The sequence below is a fragment of the Notechis scutatus genome, chromosome Z, assembly GCF_049901735.1.
Source record: "Notechis scutatus isolate UNSWTSFEM ecotype Mainland chromosome Z, rNotScu1.2, whole genome shotgun sequence".
NCBI classification, from domain to species: Eukaryota; Metazoa; Chordata; class Lepidosauria; order Squamata; family Elapidae; genus Notechis; species Notechis scutatus.
The window spans coordinates 110,371,568-110,388,734 of NC_142025.1; the positions used below are offsets into that span (position 1 = coordinate 110,371,568).

Below are 17,167 nucleotides of genomic sequence, written 5' to 3' on the forward strand. Positions count from 1 at the left end.
TCCTAATGTATATAAACTTTGCTGATGTCTAAACTGAGGGGAAAACATTGCAAAGCTCTAAAATTTGCCCAATGAAAGCAACCCTTTTGTGGGTTATTTTCAGAAGACTTCTCCAGTATCTGGCCTCACCTGGCTACTTAGGGTAGTATCCTGACACTGTAAATATGTTCCATATATTCTTAATAACCCTTTTTCAAGACTGATTACTTTCCAGGCATCTTAGTTTTTCTTATTCATTGCTATCTGTTCTCGAAGTTCTAAATTAAGCATTGTAAAAAGTTAGCACCCATCCCTCTCCTAGAAGAATGAAATATTTTGAGAAATGTTAAAAAGGCAGAATATTATGTTTCCCTTAAGGGAGAAATGGAGAAACATACTCTTGGTAGACAGAAAGCAGCTCCCACCTTCCTTAATACCCTTCAGCAGATGTCAGCACTTAAGATATAAAGAGATAGATAGCTCTATTCATAGGCAAAGCAAATACTGCAGGCAGAAATCCATTCAAGACAGGATATTTTGAAACTCCCTCAGTGAGGTCTGAACAAAGGTAAACCTCAGCCACAACAGGAATTGTCCAATACCCTTTCAGTTGCACCACCCCCAGCATACTTCAACCAGAATTAGCTCAAACATAGGATTTGTACTTTGCCTATAGATCCAGCTATGACCCTTACATGGCCCCATGGAATCTGACAACAGCCAATAGAATATATGTTCTTGCACAGGAACAGGAAGCTCAAGTGCAAAGCCCAAAAGAAGGTATAACACCCCCCACACACACACACACACACTCAACTCCATGTGGTCGGTTGCCCAGAACCACCCCATGTCATTCTGCTTTATTATTAAACCATCTTTCCAATCAGCCTTTAACCTCCATTTTGTCTCCAGTGCCTTTCTCATACCTTGGAACTAACCAGATGGATATTTCTTCCAACAGCATCCACGCACAGATTAAAGGCAACAAGTGTATGTAATTACAGCCCACCATCCCCCATCTTAGGAAAGCTAACTAAAGATATTACATTTGAATAGCAACAAAGAAATTCATTCGAGACTCAGATAAGCTTCCTTATGATGGCACAGTGGTTAGACTGCAGCACTACTGCAGGCTACTTCTGCTGACTGTTGGCTGCCTGCAATTTGGCATTTCAAATCCCACCAGGCTCAAACTGGACTCATCCTTCCATCCTTCCGAGGTTGGTAAAATGAGGACCTGGATTGTTGGGGGCAAAATGCTGACTCTGTAAACTGCTTAGAGGGGGCTGTAAAGCACTATGAAGCAGTATATAAGTCTAAGTGCTATTGCTTAAAAAAAAAAGACATCTCCAATGGCACGGAAAAAATATTTTAAATATTTTAAATATTAATTGATTGGTATGCAATATTTAAAAGATTTTAAAGATCAACTGACTGCAATTGTTCAGATGCCCTAAGGATATTTTATTAAAGTGGCTTGTTTCATTCTGAGATTTCACAATGGTGATTAAACAAGCCTTTCCTGAAAATTGTCCCAAAAACAATTCACACACAACATTAAACTCAAACCAAACCTTATTTTAGAGTAAGCCTAACCAATGTCTACAGGTAGTCCGCGGGTTACAGTGGCACTTAGGATAGGAACTGAACTTTGATCATAAAGCACAGCGCCACAAGAACATGCTGCTTAATGACAGCAATTCCAACAGTCCCAATTGCTCTTGTTAAGCAAGGACAGCGTGAGTCAATAAGTGAGGACCTCACGCAATTAACTTCTGACTTCCTGCTGGCTTCCCCAATGACTGCTCTTGGGAAATGTTGGAAATCACAATCACAGCATTGTGGCTTTCCGTGATCGCGATCATAGGGATCCTGCAACAGCCAGAACTCTGGGGACCAGTTGAAGGTACTGCCATCCTAACTTTGAACAGTTGCTGAATGAATATTTGGAACCTGAAGGCTACTTGTATTATGGATGACTTTTCAAAATTACTTTTTTTAAGGAAGATAAGAGGTAAGGCAAGCTCTCAGCCTTCTTTCAAAAGGTGTTACAGAAGCCTCCTCACTCTGTTTCGAGAATTTTATCAGCCGAGTACTGAAAATACAGAAACTGCACTTCCACTGGTGAAATGGGGAAGATACTGCCACACTACCACCAATATAAATGTAAGAGTCTCAGACCAGAAGAAGTATAGTTGATTCCAAAGGTGTAAAAAGGTTAAATCAGAGCAACCGGATCAAAGCTTGTTAAACTGAGATGTTTCGTTACTCATCCAAGTAACTTCTTCGGTCAAAATTGAAAAAAAAAAAGTTAGGTGGAGAATCGAAAAGTAGTTGGAACGTACTAACTCTTGTTACTTGGATGAGTAACGAAACGTCTCAGTTTAACCACCTTTTGGTCCAGTTGCCATGATTTAACCTTAAGATACTTTTGGCCTGGATGATTGAGTCTTCATTACGCATTGAAAAACATTTTGGGGAGAAACTCTTGCAGTTTGTATGGCAAGAGTTAGTACATTCCAACAACTATTTAAAAAAAAAACGACTCAAAAATTACTTGGATGAGTAATGAAGTATCTGTTTAACAAACTTCGGTCCAGTTGCCATGATTTAACCATTATTAGATACTTTTGGCCTGGGTGACTGAGGCTTCATTTACTGATTCAGAGGTGCCATTTGGAACCTCCAATCAATTTTAACAAGTGTTAAGAATCTCTATAAGGTACAAGAAGACAGTTATTCCGGCTGTAACGAATGAATAAGGGTATGCCACTGTAGCGATCCACGTCCAGATGTTTTCATCACTTGTCCTCCTGCTCTTCATCCAGTCTTAGAAGGTCATCTTCCTCTTCCACACTCAGGTCCTCTCTTGGGCCCAGGGGACTCTGGGAAGAAAGATCTCCAAGGGAGAGCTTCCAATCTTGTGGGATGAGGTGGCGGTTCCTACGGATGAACGTGAACATTGTAACATTGGCTGGGGAGAGGTTCTTGGCGTGGTCTCTTGGCCCCAATGAACTGGGAGCACTGCAGGGTTCTTCAGAGGATGACGAAGATGTGGGTGGGCACCCAAAGTGGAACACAGCTACCTTGAAGAGAGACGGCCACGTCGCCATCTTCCCTTGCCAGTACAGCATTGGGTCCGCATTTTCTCCGATATGGTCCACATTGTCATGGAGATACTCTTCCATTTCCCGAAGGGCTACAGCTGCTCCTCCTTCAGAAGCCAAACTGGACGCAGGATCACTTTTGGTGATGGCCCTCCAGCGTTTCATGGTGAACTCCCAAGCCGCTGAGCTGCCAGAACTGGCATTTTGTTCTTGAGAAGAGCAGCTGACGGGTGAGAACTCCATATCTGTTCCTCCAGGAGGCACGTAGGACCTGGTGGCCAAGCCAACGATATGCTCCTTCAGCAGGGCTGCATCACTCAGGTCTGTCCCACCAAGCTTCATGGTGGTGATGTCTCTGAATCGGGGGTCAAGGAAGGCTGCGATCCGATACATCATACTGTCCTTTATTTCTCTCAGCTGATTGTCAGCCTCAAGACAGTCCAACGCCTGCGTGGTCAGGTGAGCTGCAGTATTATTATTTTCTTGGTAGTATCTGGTCCTCAACGCCCTGAGTTGCTCCTCCAAGAACCATAGGAGAGGGAGGGCTTGGCAGAGAGTTGCGTCAGGCTGAATAAGCAGCGCAGTGGCATCCTCAAATGGCTTCAAGATCTCCACCAAGCACTTCATCACCTTCCAGTCTGCAGGTGCCAAGAGCAGGTGGGAATCATCTTCGTCTTCATCCAGCATGGCCCCGATGGCTCGGCGCTGCCTATACAGGCACTCCAACATTAGCAAGGTGGAATTGGACCTCGCTTGAGCGCTTGGCCCCGGAGGCTGAGGCAAGCCCAAGTTGGCCTGCACTTCCAGGAGACGCTGTCGGACGGTGGCCGAGCGACGGTAACAGCTGCAGATCCTCCTGGAAGTCTTCAGGAGACGTCCGACTTGAGAATCCCTGGCTAAAAATGCTTTGGTGACCAGCTTCAGACAACGGGCCAGGCAAGGAGCGTGGTTGAGGCGCAGTTCTCGCACCGCCCTTGCTATGTTGGTTCCACTGTCGGCCACTACGCTGCCTGTCTTCAGATCATACAGCCAATCCTGGAGGACTTCTTGCAGTTTGTGGCAGATGTCTTCTGGGGCACAGCAGCCTTCAAAGGTGCACACCGACAGAGTGGCATGTTGCCTGGCAAGGGTGCCTGCTAAGTCTGCAATCCAGTGTCCTGTCACTGACATGTACGTGGCTGTTTGCCTGTCTCCCCAGGTGTCTATTGTGATATGGACTGTGCGGCCGACGCTGCAGGCCACGGTTTGCCGTACGGCCCGGGACACCACTTTGGATAACTCAGGCACTGCCTTGGTGGTGAAGAACGCCTGACTAGGGATCATCCAACGAGGCTGGGCAGTGGCCATCAGCCGACGAAATCCTTCGCTCTCCACCCAGGAGAAGGGCTGCATGTCCACCGCGAGCATCCAAGCGGTACTGGAAGCCAACTGGATGGCTGTTGGGTGGGTTGGAGGGTAGTAGGGTTGGTTACTCTCTGGCTGGGCAAATGGGAAGATTGGAGGAGATGGCTCAGTGACCAGCATGGGAGTGCTGTGGGACTTCTCCTTCAGGGGCATCAGCAGGGATGGAGGAACCACTGCGACGCCTGGCAGGTGAAGTCCATGGTGGACTTTCAAGTGCTTATGAAGGGCTGTGGTGCCTGGTCGGGTGCCTCCATCCTTCCCTCTCCTCACCCGTTTCTGGCACGCACTACAAACAGCCACGCAGGGTTCCCGTGGGTCCAGAGTGAAGTAATCCCAAACTGCTGAGGTGGTTTTCTTCTGCACATATGGTGGGACTCCATCCGTTAATACCGCCTGGTCATGGCCCCGTTTGGAGGGAGCTGAAGTAGAGAGGTGGGCTATGGGGGTGAAGTAATGGAACATTTTCTTTCCTCCCGGAAGGATGGACCTGCCCAGCGTAGCTGTAGATGCATAGGCTGGTAGAACGGAAGGGGGAGCAGGGAGTGGAAGAATACGCGGTGGAGACAGAGACGCTATGTCGGCCACCTCTTCCTCCTCCTCTTCCTCCTTTTTTAAGTAGGAAAGCATCTCATGGACTTCGGAAGGGCAGTGCTGCTTCACCATCATTGAGACAGAAGGGCTGGGTGAAAAGTTCTGAAGGTCAGCAGCGTCCACCTGTTCCTCTTCCTCCTCTTCTTTTTCCTTCAAATAGGAGAACAGGTCATGCACCGAGGACAGGTAGGGCTTCTCCTCTTTCACCCCTGGCTCCAGCGAACCAGTGGGAGCAACCACCATGTCCAAAGGCTCATCAGATACTCCTCCTTCCATCGCTTGAGAGAAAGGGGACCGCTGAAGAGAGACAGGTAGAGTCCTCCTGTTGAACGCTGCAAGTTGGAGTCGTCTCCCCCGGCCACGTCGTGGCATCATGGTGGAATCCTGCAATGGGAAACCCAGAGACAGAATATTTATGATGTTTCTGCAGCCTCAAATCCAGCTGTTTCCTTTATTACACAGGTCCCCAAACTTGGCAACTTTCAGACTTGTGGACTTCAATTCCCAGACTTCTCCAGCCAGGTATGCTGGCTGGAGAAGTCTGGGAGTTGAAGTCCACAAGTCTTAAAATTGCCAAGTTTGGAGACCTTATCAGAAAGAAGGGAAATTGTTCTAACTTTCCAGGTAATCTTTGCTTCACGATCCCATTTGAGGCCAAAATTTACGTTGCTAAGTGAAACATTTGTTAAGTGAGTTTTGGGCCCATTGTACAATGTTAATACCAATAGTCCTTGAATCATGGCCATAATGAAGCCCAATTTATGTTGCTAAGTGAAACGTTTCTAAAGTGAGTTTTCCCCCTTTTTTAACAAATATTTTTTGCCCACAATTGTTAAGAGAATCCTTCTCAGTTGTTACATTAGGAACACGGTTGTTAAGTGAATCTGGATTTCCCCACTGACTTGGCTCATCAGAAGGTTCGCAAACTGTGACATGTGACCCCCGGGACACTGCAGCCATCATAAATAAGGGTTGGTTGCCAAGCATCTGAATTTTGATCATGTGACCATGGGGATGCTGCAATAGTTGTAAGTGTGAGACATGGTGGTACGTCACTATTTTTGGTTCCGTTTGAACTCCAAACAATCACTAAACAAATGGTTGTAAATCAAGGACTAAGTATACAGCTGAAAAGCTTAGTCTACTATTGGGGTGAATGCAACCGTCTTCCTGTTGATCTTCTACAGCACGGGTCAAACTCAAAGCCCAGGAGAAGGGATTCGGCCCACAAGGTGCTTAGATCTCGCCCGTGGGGCCACCCTGGAAACAGCGAAGGACTGGCCTGTGGTGCCTTTGCCAGCAAAAATGGAGTTCGGGGGGCGGGGGTGCTGCCAGAGGGCTGCAAGAAGCTGTTGTGGCCAATAATGGGGCCCAGGAGGGCTCTGTTTTAACTGGCAGAGGGCTGCAGGAGGTTGTTGCGGCTGAAAACAGAACTTGGGAGCCCATTTTTGCTGGCAGAGCACTTGGGCCACCAGTCGCCGGTGACACAAGTGACATCAAGCTGGCCACGCCCACTCAGGCCACCCCCACCCCCAAGGTCAAACACAACCCTAATGCGGCCCTCAATGAAATCAAGTTTCACAACCCTGTTCTATAGAAGCTAACCCAGATCTGCCACAAGGTCACCCCATGTTTCATAGCTTCTAGCATCTATCCCTCCTGGCCATGCTGGCTAAACTCCTAAATGTCATTACAGGTAGCCCTCAACTTACAACAGTTCATTTAGTAACTGTCCAAAGTTACAACAGCAAAAAGTGACTTATGGCCCTTTTTCACAGTTGCAACCTTTGTAGCGTCCTCATTATCTTGCGATCAAAATTCAGATGCTGGGCAACTGGTTCAAACTTATGACCGCTGCTGCATCCTGGGGTGTGGTCATATGATCCCCTTCTGCGACCTTCTGACCAGCAAAGTCAGTGGGGAAGCCAGATTCACTTAACGACCAGGCTACTAAATTACCAGCTGTAGTGATTCACTTAGCAACCGAAGCAAGAAAGGTTGTAGAATGGAGCAAAATTCACTTAACAAATGTCTTTAGCAACTGAAATTTTGGGCACAATTGTGGTTGTAAGTCGAGGACTACCTGTACTGACTTGATTTAGCTCTCTCTCCCATGCAGAAGCAACCAGAGCCACTCATAAATAGCTGAAGTAAGCAATTTTATAATCCTTTTGATAGTCCTCGTCTTACAATAGTTCATTTAGTGTCTGTCCAAAGTTACAACAGCACTTAAAAAAGTGACATGACCATTTTTCACACTTATGCCCATTGCCACATCCCCGTGGTCACACGATCAAAATTCGGATTGCTTGGCAACTGATTCACACTAATGACGGTTTCAGTGTCCCAAGGTCATTTGATCCGCTTCTGTGACCTTCTTTGACTTTGATGAGCAAAGTCAATGGGGAATCCAGATTCACTAAACAACTATATTCTTAACAAATGCAATGATTCACTGAATGACTGTGGCCAAAAAAAAAATCGTAACAAGGGGCAAAACTCACCTAAGAAATGTTTCACTTAGCAACATGGCTGTCAGGTTTCCAAGTGTTGAAATCCATTTAAAAAGAAAAATATAAAGTCCGTCTTCCAAAAAGTTTTCTTTTATTTAGGAAAGCATCAAATTGGCAAAGTCCATGGTAATTCCAGATCTGATGCAACCTGGAATTACCCCACAATATTACAAATTAGAAACAACCCCCAAAAGTCATATTCTCTAATAGAAGTAATTCAACATTGCTTGATGTCATAAATCTCCACCTCAAGGGGTCCCAGCACCAATAGCTCATTTTCCCAACGGGAAGAATCACCTAGCCAAAACAATTCTCTTTATCTCTATTCCTCCCTCCTTAGGAACGTGGCAAGCCCAAACCCTTCCCCACATTACTACCACAGAGAAAGTAAGAAAAAGAATATATATTAAGCCTAACTAAAATGGCTACACGTCAATTTTGGGCTTGACAATGGCCTCAATTGTGGTCGTAACTCAAGGACTAGTTGCATTACCAGTAAGGCTGGCTGGGGAATTGTGGGAGTTGAAATCTACATCTTTTAAACAATCCCAATTTTGAAAAAAAAAAGGACTGAAATCATCCATTCAAAAGAAAAGATATTAGGGGACATATAAGAAACAGATTAAGAGTTGGAAGGGACTGTGTAGGTCATCTAGTCCAAACTCCCGCCCAAGCGGGAGACCATACACCATTTCTGACAAATGCAGTCCAATCCCTTCTTGAAAGCCTCCAGTGATGAAGCTCCCACAACTTCCAAAGGCAACTTCTGTTCCATTGGTTGATTGTTCTCACTGTCAAATAATTTCTCTTTATTTCTGGGAACAAACGAGTTCAGATCAATTTAGCTGCCAAGTCAGAAAGATCATAAGGATTATCCTTTTGAGGCTGGATTTGAAACATTTCAAATTTTTGGCATTTAATAATTTGGACGTAGGTGAGCCAAGTTCAAATCCTATCTCCATTCTGATCCTCTGTTAGTGACTTCAAACCAGATTCTCTTTCTCTCTCTTCACACACACACGGACACAAAGTGAACCTACCTCGCAGGGTTGTTCTTTGAAAATGTAAAATTATGCCAGACCTCTAAGAAAACCCCTTGAGGGAGGGTGGCACACCAAGAGATGGGATAGAAGGGTCATAATCCCCTTTTCCATCAAACAAACAAAGCACAGCACTTTCCACTGAACTTTACTGTGGTCATTAAATGGCACAAGAGAACTGGCATTCCAATATCCAAAATTAGATTGACAATCTCAGGATAGTTAAGAAAAATACATGCAGTGGAAAAAAATTGAGTGTGTATTACAGATAGTCCTCGGGAGAGGTGGAACTTTTGCCTCACAATCAGGAAGCTGAGTTTGATCCTAGGTAGAGGCAGATATTTCTCTCTCTGGGCACACTGGGAATATATCTGCTAAACAAAACTCTGCATTGGCAATAGGAAGGGCATCCGGCCAGTAAAACACTCTGCTCCATTCAGTTGCTCAGACTCCACCCTGCAAGGGATTTTGGGGTCGTTAAATGAAGATCATTACAGATAGTCTTTGACTTACAACCACAACTGAGCCTCAAGTTTATCTTGCTAAGTGAGACAGTAATTAAGTGAGTTTTACCTCATTTTACAACCTTACCATAGTTGTTAAGTGAATCACTACAGTTGTTAAGTTAGCAACCTGGTGGTTAAGTGAATCTGGCTTCCCTGTTGACTTTGCTTCTCAGAAGGTCACAAAAGGCAATCCCATGACCCCGGGACACTGCGACCATCTTAAATATGAGTTGGTTGCCAAGAGTTCAAATTTTGATCACGTGACCACGGGGATGCCACAATGGTCTTGTGAAAAAAGGTCATAAGTCACTTTTTTCAGCACTGTTGGAACATCGCAGTGACTACATGAATGGTCGTAAGTCGAGGATTACTTATACATTAAAACATGCTAAAATATGCTAATCGCATGAAACAAGAAGAAACAGAATAATGAAAACTTTATTCTGATTTAAAGATTCCAGGCATTGAAGTCCTTCTGGCCTGTTTCATTTAACTCTTCCATGGACCTCCTTTTAAAGGGAAAAAAGTGAACCTCAGAAGAACACTAATAATAATAATAATAATAATAATAATAATAATAATAATAATAATAATAATAATAATAATAATAATAATAATAATAATGATGATGATGATGATGATGATGGTGTCATCATCCGAACATCTAGCTGACTGTGCAATGAATAATAATTTTTGTGATATTTGTGATACATTTTAAATGCTCAGTTGAGTTTCATGTTTAATGAATAAAAGAAATAATATAATAATAATGTCTGAACATCTGGTTGACTGTGTGATGAGTAATAATAATTTTTGTGATATTTGTGTTACATTTGAAATGTTCAGTTGACTTTCATGTTTAATGAATAAAAATAATATAACAAAAACTACAAAACCAAACAAAACTATCATGACAATGATATAATGACACAATAGCAAGAAAACAGCAAACAAAACAATAATGACATTGACAATAAAGATAATGATATTAATAACAAAACAACAAAACAAACATTATAATGGCAATGATAATATCAAAAATAAAACAATGACAATAATGATAAAACAACAAACAATAAAACAATGACAGTAACTATAATGACGATAATAATGATTATAACAATGATAACAACGATGATGATGGTGATAATAACCACAGATGGAATCAAGCCGTCCCCTTCCCAAATAAGGCGAGGCAGACTCACCCCACCGCAAAATGCTCCGTCCAAAAAAGAAAATAAGTTAAAAAAAAACCCAACAACCCCTCAACCTCCGCCACTCCCTGAGGGGCGATGCTCCGAGGAAACAATTCCCCGGCCTCGAACGCCCGAGACGCCACCTCGCCTTGCGGAAGAAGGTGGGCGAAGGCCGCGCACGCGCGCCTCCTGCGGACCCGAAAGTGGTCGGTCGGTCGGGCACGCGCTTAAACGGACAAGATCTCGAAAAATGAAAATTGGATTAATGGAAGGGAAGGGGGAAAGCGAGCGAGCGAGAGACAGAGAAAGACACACAGAAAAAGACAGACAAAGAAAAAGAGACAAAGAGAAAGAAAAAAACAGAGAAAGAGAGAGAGTAAAAAAAAAGAGAGAAAGAGTAAGAAAGACTGAAAGAAGGAAGGAAAAAGAAAGAAAGAAAGAAAGAAAGAAAGAAAGAAAGAAAGAAAGAAAGAAAGAAAGAAAGAAAGAAAGAAAGAAAGAACCTGAAGAAAATATGGTAGCACCCAGGTGTATTTTTTTTTAAAAAAATAATTGTCTTAAATTTTAAAAGAAGAAATTTATATATTTAGGCAGGTGGGTAGGCAGGTAAGTAGGTAGGTAGGTGGGTGGGTAGAAGGGCTCTTACTTGAGCAGTGGACTGGAGAACCTCACAGGTCCCTTCCAACTCTTGTTATTCATTCTACATCCTGCCCTTCCCTGGGATTCTGTGTTCTCTTTTGATATAACCCTAATCAGTTATTTTATTTCTTGATATAACCCTAATCAAAGTTTGATGGGATGTCCTTTCTCCCAACACTGCGTATTTGAGAGTAATGGATTTCCGTTCAGGAGAAAGGGAGAGACGAAAGGGCTAAGCAAGGGTTAATGGACTCAAGACCATGGGAATGGGTGGGCTGGAAAGGACATCAGCTAAAGGAAGGGTTAACCATGGCTGAACCATCATGGAACCTGCCAGCAGCATCAGCAGCAGCTTTCATCGTTCACAGCTCGGCTGGGACTGATGGGAACAAGAATCCAACCCAGCAGAACTGCACTTGATTAGAGAAGGCTGCTATACAGGAATATCTTTTCTCATTAGGTTAAAGAAGAGAGTAAAGAGTTCAGATGTCCTGGTTCATTACATGAGAATAGAATAGAAATAGAAGTAATAGGAACAGGAATAGAATATAGAATAAAATAGGGATATAGAATAGAATAGGAATACAATAAAGACTACACTAGACTAGGAATAGAATATAGACTAGAATAGAATAGGAATAGAATGGAATAGAGAATAGAATAGGACATGAATAGAATGGAATAGAGAATATAGAATGAAATGGAATATAAAAACAGTTGGAAGGGACCTTGGAGGTCTTCTAGTCCAGGGGTCTCCAAGTTTGATAACTTTAAGACCTGTGGACTTCAACTCCCAGAGTTCCTCAGCCAGTTTTGCTTTGATCTCTGGGAGTTTGAAGAACAATATTCTTAAAGTTGCCAAGGTTGGAGACCCCTTCTCTAGTCCAACCTCCTGCTTAGGCAGGAAACTCTAGTTTATACCATTTCAGACAAATTGGTTATCCAATTTCTTTTTAAAAACTTCCAATTTTGCAACATTTACAACTTCTGGGGGCAAGTTGGTTCCACTGATTAATTGTTCTCACTGTCAGAGAAGAAATTTCAGGGATTGGATTATTTTCCTTTCTTCAACAGATTCCTTCGCGGCAGAGGAAATGCAGAAGTGTGTTTTTTTTTCCCCAGAAGAAAAAGGATGAACGGATCCAATATCCTTTATCTGGAAGAGTGTTAAATCAAACTTTCAGCTCACATTAAATGATTCTATTCTATGTCTTAACGCCGGGGGGCGCCTCGGTTGATCGGCGCTTCGTGCTTCACGGCTCCCTCCCATAGCGCCTCGAGAGGAATGCTCGAAGGAAACTCCTCTGGCTAGGCGCGGACCAATCACCTCGCCGTGTTTGAATCCTACTCATTTGCATACTTGGCGCGCGGGAGCGTGACGGAGCGGACCTTTGGGCCAATAACAACGCTGAGCTTCGGCGGGATGAATCCTCCGGCGGCCTACAAATACTGGAACTTCGGCTTCGCAGCAACATTTCCTGAGGTGGAATTTGAGTAGGAGTTGAATATGCCTGAACCGGCCAAGTCTGCTCCCGCGCCCAAGAAGGGCTCCAAGAAAGCCATCACCAAGACTCAGAAGAAGGGAGACAAGAAGCGCAAGAAGAGCCGCAAGGAGAGCTACTCCATCTACGTCTACAAGGTGCTGAAGCAGGTCCACCCTGACACCGGCATCTCCTCCAAGGCCATGAGCATTATGAACTCCTTCGTCAACGACATCTTCGAGCGCATCGCGGCCGAGGCTTCCCGCCTGGCCCACTACAACAAGCGCTCCACCATCACCTCCCGGGAGATCCAGACGGCTGTACGTCTCCTTCTGCCGGGAGAGTTGGCCAAACATGCCGTCTCCGAGGGCACCAAGGCCGTCACCAAATACACCAGCTCCAAGTAAAGTTGTTTTCCCAGAGCAAACACCCAAAGGCTCTTTTAAGAGCCACCCACTTTCTCAACGAAAGAGCTGTTCTCTTTGCTTTTTTACTTCAGGAGAAAAAATAAGTGCTATGTACATAGCTACATTCCAGTTCATACCTAAATCGTGACTTATTTTAGGGCGGGAAAAGGGGGAGGCGGGAGGGCTCTTCTACCAAGGTTGATGGGACTTGCATTTTAAATTAAGATTTTTGGGGGGCTGCCTTGCATTTCCTCCTGGCTGATAAGATCCACTTCTGATTTTCCCTTTGTCTTAAAGTCCTCAAAATGCTAGTATCATGCAAACACAGTTCACAATCTGCATAAAGTTATCAAGTAGACTGGTGTTGGAAGTTAGATTCTTTTTTCCTTTCCTCACTGGTATGTAGCAAAAATATTCTTCCAAATTGTGCTGCCTCAAGATTTGGTTCCCCTTCTGAAAAGGGAAGGGGGGGAAGAAGCCAAATTTGAGTTGTTTAATGTTGCTTAGTGGGTTTTTTTCCTGTGGCAGGATTTGATTTTTTTCAGCACCCTGCAAACCTCAAAAGGTGCTGTTCTTTATAGATATTTCACTCAGTAATTAAATCCAAAAGATGATGTCATTCATTTAGCTCTTTTTCATGAGCAAAAGTGGCTTTACTACTTTTCCCAAGGGCCCTAAATATTTCCAGGTTCCCGAAAGTTTAGGTTTGTGGAAAGTTGTCTCTAGTTTTCTCCCTAACAAATTATTAAAAAAGTTCTTTCAGTCAAAGTTAGTTTTTGGACTCTAAAGAAGGCAGAAAGAATTCCCTTTAAAAGTGAGCTTTTTAAAAATTCTGCCAAGAAGTATATGAGCCTCTTAATTTAAGATTAGTGGTAGGTTATTTCCATTATCTTTAAGTGATATAGAAAATTGTAGAGTTTTTAAAAACCAGTTGCCTCTTTCATCAATTTACCATTAATGGCAGATTAAATGTGCAATAAATTTCTATTGCTTGGATTTTCTAAACAGAGAATGCAGGTTTGTATTTTTCAATTCCTAAATGAAATGCTAAATTTAAATTTCTCAATTCCAAAAATAGTAAGGTATGGTTTCTATGAGAGATTGGGGTTTAATCCTAATGTTTAAATTACAGTTTCGTCTGTTTAGCTCCATTACAGTCCTCGATTTACCACAATTGAGCCCAAAATTTACATTGCTAAGTGAGAAATTTGTTAAGTGAGTTTTGCCCCATTTTAGGTCTTTTCTTGCCTCAGTTAAGTGAATCATTGTAATACTAATTGCTGTATTACTAATATGGTTGTTAAGTGAATCTGGCTTCCCCATTGACTTTGCTTTTCTGAAGGTTGCAAAAGGTGAGTGGCCAAGCATCTGAACTTTGATCAGGTGGCAATACAGATGCTATAACATGTGAGTGTGAAAAAAAGGTCAAAAAGTCTCTTTTTTCAGTGTTCTTGTAACTTTAGGACAGTCACTAAACAAACTGTTGTAAGTCTAGGACTATTTGTACTCCAACCTTGGCAACTTTACTCAAGTATGTTGATATCCTGAAATGGCCAAGATTGAGAAACACAGATTTACTTATAACTTTGTTGTTTGTATCTTATGATTTACATTGTTTTATTTAGTTTCCTAGTATGATTTATGTTAACTGCTTATTTATTATCCTATGACTATCACTAGACAGATTCCTTGTGTGTCTAGTCACACTTGGCCAATAAACCTATTCTATTCTATTCTATTCTATTCTATTCTATTACATTACATTACATTACATTACATTACATTACATAATCTATGTTCTATGTTCTATTCTATTCTATATTCTATGTTCTATATTCTATTCTATATTCTATTCTATATTCTCGTCCTGTTATGGCAAACCTATGCCACGCATGCTGGAAGTGGCACACAGAGCCACTTCTCTGGGGATGCCAGCCATCACCTGTTGGTCTTCTGGGTTCTAGCACGCAGCTGGTCCTCATGAGTGTGGGAGCGCTGGAAACCGGAAGAGCAACTCCCCCAGCACACATGCATGCACTGGCCAGCTGGTCTTCACATACACATGTGCATTAGAAACCAGAAGACCAGGTAACCAGTATTGAGCTTCTGGTTTCCGCTGCACCGCGCCAAAGAGCTGCTCTTCCAGTTTTCAGCGCACGCTCGTGCACTCCCGTTTCAGCACTCAGTGGCGAGAACATTTGCCACCACTGTTCTAGTCTATAGTCTATTCTATATTCTATTCTATATACTATTCTATTCTTATTTGAGTACAGAAGCTTCATTCACACCTTCCATATAATACAAATGGAACTGAAGCACAGGAATTTTTCCTGCACCCATTTTTCAATCTGTTTACTATACAATCATTCGCGTGGTTGTCCACCCCCTTCTGTCTAAGTGGTAGTAAACCAATATTTTTTTTAGTTGCACAAAGATGGTGGTTAGCTTCATAGACTGTATGCATGCCACACACATCCAAACTATGATTAGAGGGGTGTTTACAACAGCTGGAATTGTCCCTGTGAAGGAATAGGATGGAGTCTGACTAATCAGCTGAATAATAAACTATTATATTTGCATCCCTGCCTTAATTGTTGGTACACCATTGCTGGCATACAACATTGAAGCTATTTTGTGGTGCAAATCTTGAAATATTCTGGATGGTAGCCACAGTACCTCCCTTTCTGTTTTATTCCTGCTAAGGTCCTTGCAGTTTCCTCAAGCTAACCACAGAAACACACCAGGATCACAATGTGGGTGTAAACATACATAATTATACTTATTTATTTTATTTATTTATTTAATTTATATTGCCACCTATTCGCCCATGGCAACTTAAGGCGGCTTACACAATGTAAAACCATATTTAAAACAAAACAATAAAAATAAAAACAATAAAAACTAACAAAATTAACAAATAAATGAGTAAAGTACAATAGAACAAAATTTTGGGGGAAAAATATCCCAACAACAGCCTTTGTAAACTAAAGGCACTACACTGCAGCAGAGAGAAAATAGCATAATTATAATATAATGTAATACAGTGTAAGAGAATATAAAAATTAAACGGCAGATATGCACTACCTCCAGAGAGAGAGAAAGAGAGAGAGAGAGAAAATATATATACACATCTGCCTGCCGTTTATACCTCTTGTTCAAGGATGCTGATGCTGGAATAATTGCTTTAAAATCAGAGAGGTAAAATTAACTCTGGTGGGTTTATCTGATAAAGCAGTTGCGTATTTAATATTTTTAATTTTTCGTAAGAATAAAAAGAAGTCACTACGTCCCTGGGTGGGCTCGAACCACCAACCTTTCGGTTAACAGCCGAACGCGCTAACCGATTGCGCCACAGAGACCACTTCGAAAAGAATGGGCGATCGTTCAACGTGAACTTTTACCTAAGATTTGAAAGGGGATTTAATGTGACTAGCATTGTGATCTTAAAAGCAAATGAACAAGAGCACAACAACCCATTTTTTTCCTCTTGCGTTCGCTTCGCCTGCGAGATCTCTCTGGCAGTAACTTAGTGATGCCCCTGAAAAAGAGGAACTTTTACCCCCCTGCTTCGCAGCCAAACATTCTTCAGAGAGAGCTTCAACTCTTTATACTTTAAAAACAGGATTTCTCAATCTTATTGGCAACTTTAAGACTTCAACTCCCAGAATTCCCCAAGCCAGACCCTGTTGCTAAGGGCGAGATACCCTCTTTTAGAGGTGCAGCTTTCCTCCTCTATCGGAGATCACCATCTTCACAAACTTTTCATGCAAGGTTAGATCCTCAGAGAAAGACGCCTTGGCTGCAATTAAATTTTGCAAACACTAATTATTAAGGGAGAAAAAAAATCGCCTCTCTCCCCGTCGGGGAATCGAACCCCGGTCTCCCGCGTGACAGGCGGGGATACTTACCACTATACTAACGAGGAAACGGCTGGGAAAGTTTTCTAAATCACTTCCTTTGAGTTCCTGAAATCTACAATTGAACCCCAAAAAGGAACTGATTTTTTCTCCCAGTATGTGAATTATTTTTTTTTTACAGCAAGCATACATTTACTTATTTACCACATACTTTTTCTTTAGAAACAGGTAGATACAATAACACGTAAGTGTTGTCCTTTGGGGAAATATAAGTCACCCTCTTACAGGCGCAATTCTAACAGGTGGAAATGACCTGTATTATTACTTTTCACTGCCCTTTAGAAAAAAGCAAGCAAGCAAAGGGGCTAACCCAAAGATGCTTTTTCTGGAGGCAACTGGACTTTGCTTTTTTTCTTCTGAAGACATTTCACTTCTCATCCAAGAAGC

The 17,167-nt window shown here is 42.6% G+C and overlaps 2 protein-coding genes and 2 non-coding genes across 4 annotated transcripts; 1 reads left to right on the forward strand and 3 right to left on the reverse strand.

The window, feature by feature from the left end:
* Positions 1-1,425: 1,425 nt before the first annotated feature.
* On the reverse strand, positions 1,426-10,514 carry LOC113422770 (zinc finger BED domain-containing protein 6-like). Its single transcript, XM_026683914.2, has 2 exons — positions 10,346-10,514; positions 1,426-5,465 (listed from the first exon to the last, which is right to left on the reverse strand). The coding sequence occupies exon 2, from the start codon at positions 5,454-5,456 to the stop codon at positions 2,781-2,783; it is 2,676 nt and encodes an 891-aa protein (XP_026539699.1). The 5' UTR covers positions 5,457-5,465; positions 10,346-10,514; the 3' UTR covers positions 1,426-2,780.
* Positions 10,515-12,406: 1,892 nt separating this feature from the next.
* On the forward strand, positions 12,407-12,878 carry LOC148129117 (histone H2B 1/2/3/4/6-like). Its single transcript, XM_087947789.1, has one exon. The coding sequence runs from the start codon at positions 12,483-12,485 to the stop codon at positions 12,861-12,863; it is 381 nt and encodes a 126-aa protein (XP_087803915.1). The 5' UTR covers positions 12,407-12,482; the 3' UTR covers positions 12,864-12,878.
* A 3,270-nt stretch (positions 12,879-16,148) lies between these two features.
* On the reverse strand, positions 16,149-16,222 carry TRNAN-GUU (transfer RNA asparagine (anticodon GUU)). Its single transcript has one exon. It is a non-coding gene; the product is annotated as a tRNA-Asn (tRNA).
* Positions 16,223-16,716: 494 nt separating this feature from the next.
* On the reverse strand, positions 16,717-16,788 carry TRNAD-GUC (transfer RNA aspartic acid (anticodon GUC)). The gene has a single exon. It is a non-coding gene; the product is annotated as a tRNA-Asp (tRNA).
* Between the last annotated feature and the right edge of the window lie 379 nt (positions 16,789-17,167).